This window comes from Lucilia cuprina, chromosome 6 (genome assembly GCF_022045245.1).
Source record: "Lucilia cuprina isolate Lc7/37 chromosome 6, ASM2204524v1, whole genome shotgun sequence".
In the NCBI taxonomy this organism is placed as follows: domain Eukaryota; kingdom Metazoa; phylum Arthropoda; class Insecta; order Diptera; family Calliphoridae; genus Lucilia; species Lucilia cuprina.
This window is the reverse complement of record NC_060954.1, coordinates 62621440-62623926: the sequence shown is the minus strand read 5'-3', so window position 1 is coordinate 62623926 and position 2487 is coordinate 62621440. Positions and strand designations below refer to the sequence as shown.

Sequence of the window (2487 nt, the reverse complement as noted above, 5' to 3'; positions counted from 1 at the left end):
AAGTTTATTTTCTTCAAAAATATAGTATTTACTAAGTTAAAAGCTATTTTAGTTCTGCAACAAATTTCATACAAATAATCGATTTATTAAGCAATCATGGATTAAGCTTATTTTCCCTAAAAAACACAGTATTTGCGAATTTAGTTTTGCTACCAAATTGACACAAATATTGATTTTTATGAAATTTGGAAGTGATCACGGATTAAGTTTACTTTCTCCAAAATAACAACTTAAGAAAGTTTTCACAAATTCTGAAATATGAACCCACCTACGAACTTTATAAACATATCGCACTATAATATTAACTAGACAATTAAGCTTAGCTGTTACACAAGCTACAGTACCAGTAACCACCTCAAGACCATAAAATATATGTGGTATCAAGAGAATAATTTCCAAAACTCTATCAAATACATTATTAACCAGACACTTAAAGTTCTATAGATAGTCAATATATACACGTAAGCATTTAATATTGTCGTCAAAGGTTATTCTCTCGCCAACAATAAAAATATTCAACAAAGGTTCAGAACTACCAAAAAATATTGCCCTAGTCTTAGAGAAATTAACCAATATAGAATTATTAGATGACAACTGCAAAAAAACCGGCCAAACTGTAATTTATGTTATTTTTTAAGACTAATCCTGATGTCCTTATTAGAACTAAACAACAGAAATAAACGACTTACATAAACTACTTTCTAAATGAATAGGAAGATCATTGACATACATAATAAACAGAAGTTGTACCAACACAGATCCCTGGGGAACACCAGAAAATAATGGCAGTGAATCCGAGAAAACACCCCCTATATCCATAAATTGATTTCTCCCAGACAAAACTAAAGATGACAAATAGTTCCTATTCATGTTATCACTTACAGCATCAGTCAAACATAATAATAAAGAAGTTGTTCTATGACTTCGACGAAAATGAAACCTTTGGAAGTGATCATGGATTAAGCTTATTTTCTTTTAAAATTCAGTATTTACGAAAATATAAGCGAACTCTATAAAAATTTGTAAATTACCACTGGCTATGTTAAGAAGTTATATTTGTATACAAACAAATCTAAAGAAGACCAAATCTTTAGGAAATTGGTCCTTCCTATATTGCTAGAAAAAATATTAGCATATTATTTTAATTTTCTATTAAATTATTGTATATAAATACAAATAAATTGTTAAATATTAACATGGATAATAAATAAATTCAAACATTTTCTATTAAGGCTGGCTTAGAAACGTTTCTAGTTGTTTGTTGGTAACTTCAAGAGTTTGTCAACAATGTTAAATCACAGTTCATCTTTATCATCAAATTCGTAGTCTTCCTGAAGTGGAGCATCTTTACAGTACTTGGTCCGTTCGGAACAAATTTCAATGTCCAAATTTTCATTCAGTGTGGGTGATTGGAAGCTTTTAAGGAATGCATCTTCGTGATCTTCCAAAATTTCAAGACACTATCAAAAAAAAAAAACATAAGATATAATAAATAATTAACAATAAAAACATCGACACTCACATAATGTCCCAGACTTTTGTTAAGGTCCTCATCTTGTACAAAGTCAACATTACTTGACTCAGGATTCATTTTGCCATCAACCATAATTTTCATTAACATGAACTTGCCCGACTTTTTGTGGGTGGCCCTTAAATAATCTTCCATTCTGTCACAAATTTTTTCCATAACTTCTGTTAAAAACATTTCTGATTTGGCCATAGGAACACTTTTGCTAATGGCATTTCCATCGGCATCCAATCTAAAACCACTAACGTCTACTCTTTTGGCCGGATCAACTTTCGAAACTTCATCTTCGATTTCATGTACAACCGCTTTACAAACTAAAGATTTTATTTTGATTAGATGCAGTTGTAATTTGAACTAATTTTAACTTACCATGACATTTCACTAGCTCTGAGGTAAATTTTTGTGCTGATGTCAGAACAATAAAAGCACAAAGTGTTAAAAATACTACTTTATTGGACATTTTAATTTATAATAATTTAAATAACAGTCCCTTTTTGCTTTTATATAGAGTTCTCTATTTGGAAATAGATGTTAATTACGTGGCCAAAAAACAATATCGAAATGGTCATTATCATGTATTTGGGCAACAGCTGTTTGTAAACACTTCAAAGGCATAGTGATGCCACACTTAAAAGTCACAAAATTTCCTATCATTTAATTTTTTAATATTTAGATATATTTTTAATAAAATTAGTATATCATATTTTTACATATAAAACATTTTGTTCTGCATTATAATTAATATAAGTTTAAATTTTGTATTATTTGTTGTGATACAAATTTTCTATACTGTTGCATTGCTCACGCGACCTATATCAAATCTACCTTTTATAAAAACCTTCTACTTAAACTTGGCAGCACCAGTCAAAAAAATTACGAGGTTATGAAAACTGAACACTTACTATTTTTAATTTACACCACTGACGACGGTTAGCCGCTGATCAAATGTTGAAACCAAG

The 2487-nt window shown here is 29.5% G+C and overlaps 1 protein-coding gene across 1 annotated transcript; it reads right to left on the bottom strand.

Moving 5' to 3' along the window:
* Positions 1-1139: 1139 nt before the first annotated feature.
* On the bottom strand, positions 1140-2122 carry LOC111675936 (protein seele). Its single transcript, XM_023436819.2, has 3 exons — positions 1898-2122; positions 1523-1842; positions 1140-1460 (listed from the first exon to the last, which is right to left on the bottom strand). The coding sequence occupies exons 1-3, from the start codon at positions 1986-1988 to the stop codon at positions 1296-1298; spliced, it is 576 nt and encodes a 191-aa protein (XP_023292587.2). The 5' UTR covers positions 1989-2122; the 3' UTR covers positions 1140-1295.
* Positions 2123-2487: the final 365 nt, after the last annotated feature.

Coding starts and splice junctions, on each gene's coding strand:
- LOC111675936 (XM_023436819.2), bottom strand. CDS start 1,988: ATGTCCAATAAAGTAGTATTTTTAACACTTTGTGCTTTTATTGTTCTG. Junction 1,843..1,897: donor AGAGCTAGTGAAATGTCATG/GTAAGTTAAAAT, acceptor TAAAATCTTTAG/TTTGTAAAGCGGTTGTACAT. Junction 1,461..1,522: donor ACAAAAGTCTGGGACATTAT/GTGAGTGTCGAT, acceptor TTTTTTTGATAG/TGTCTTGAAATTTTGGAAGA.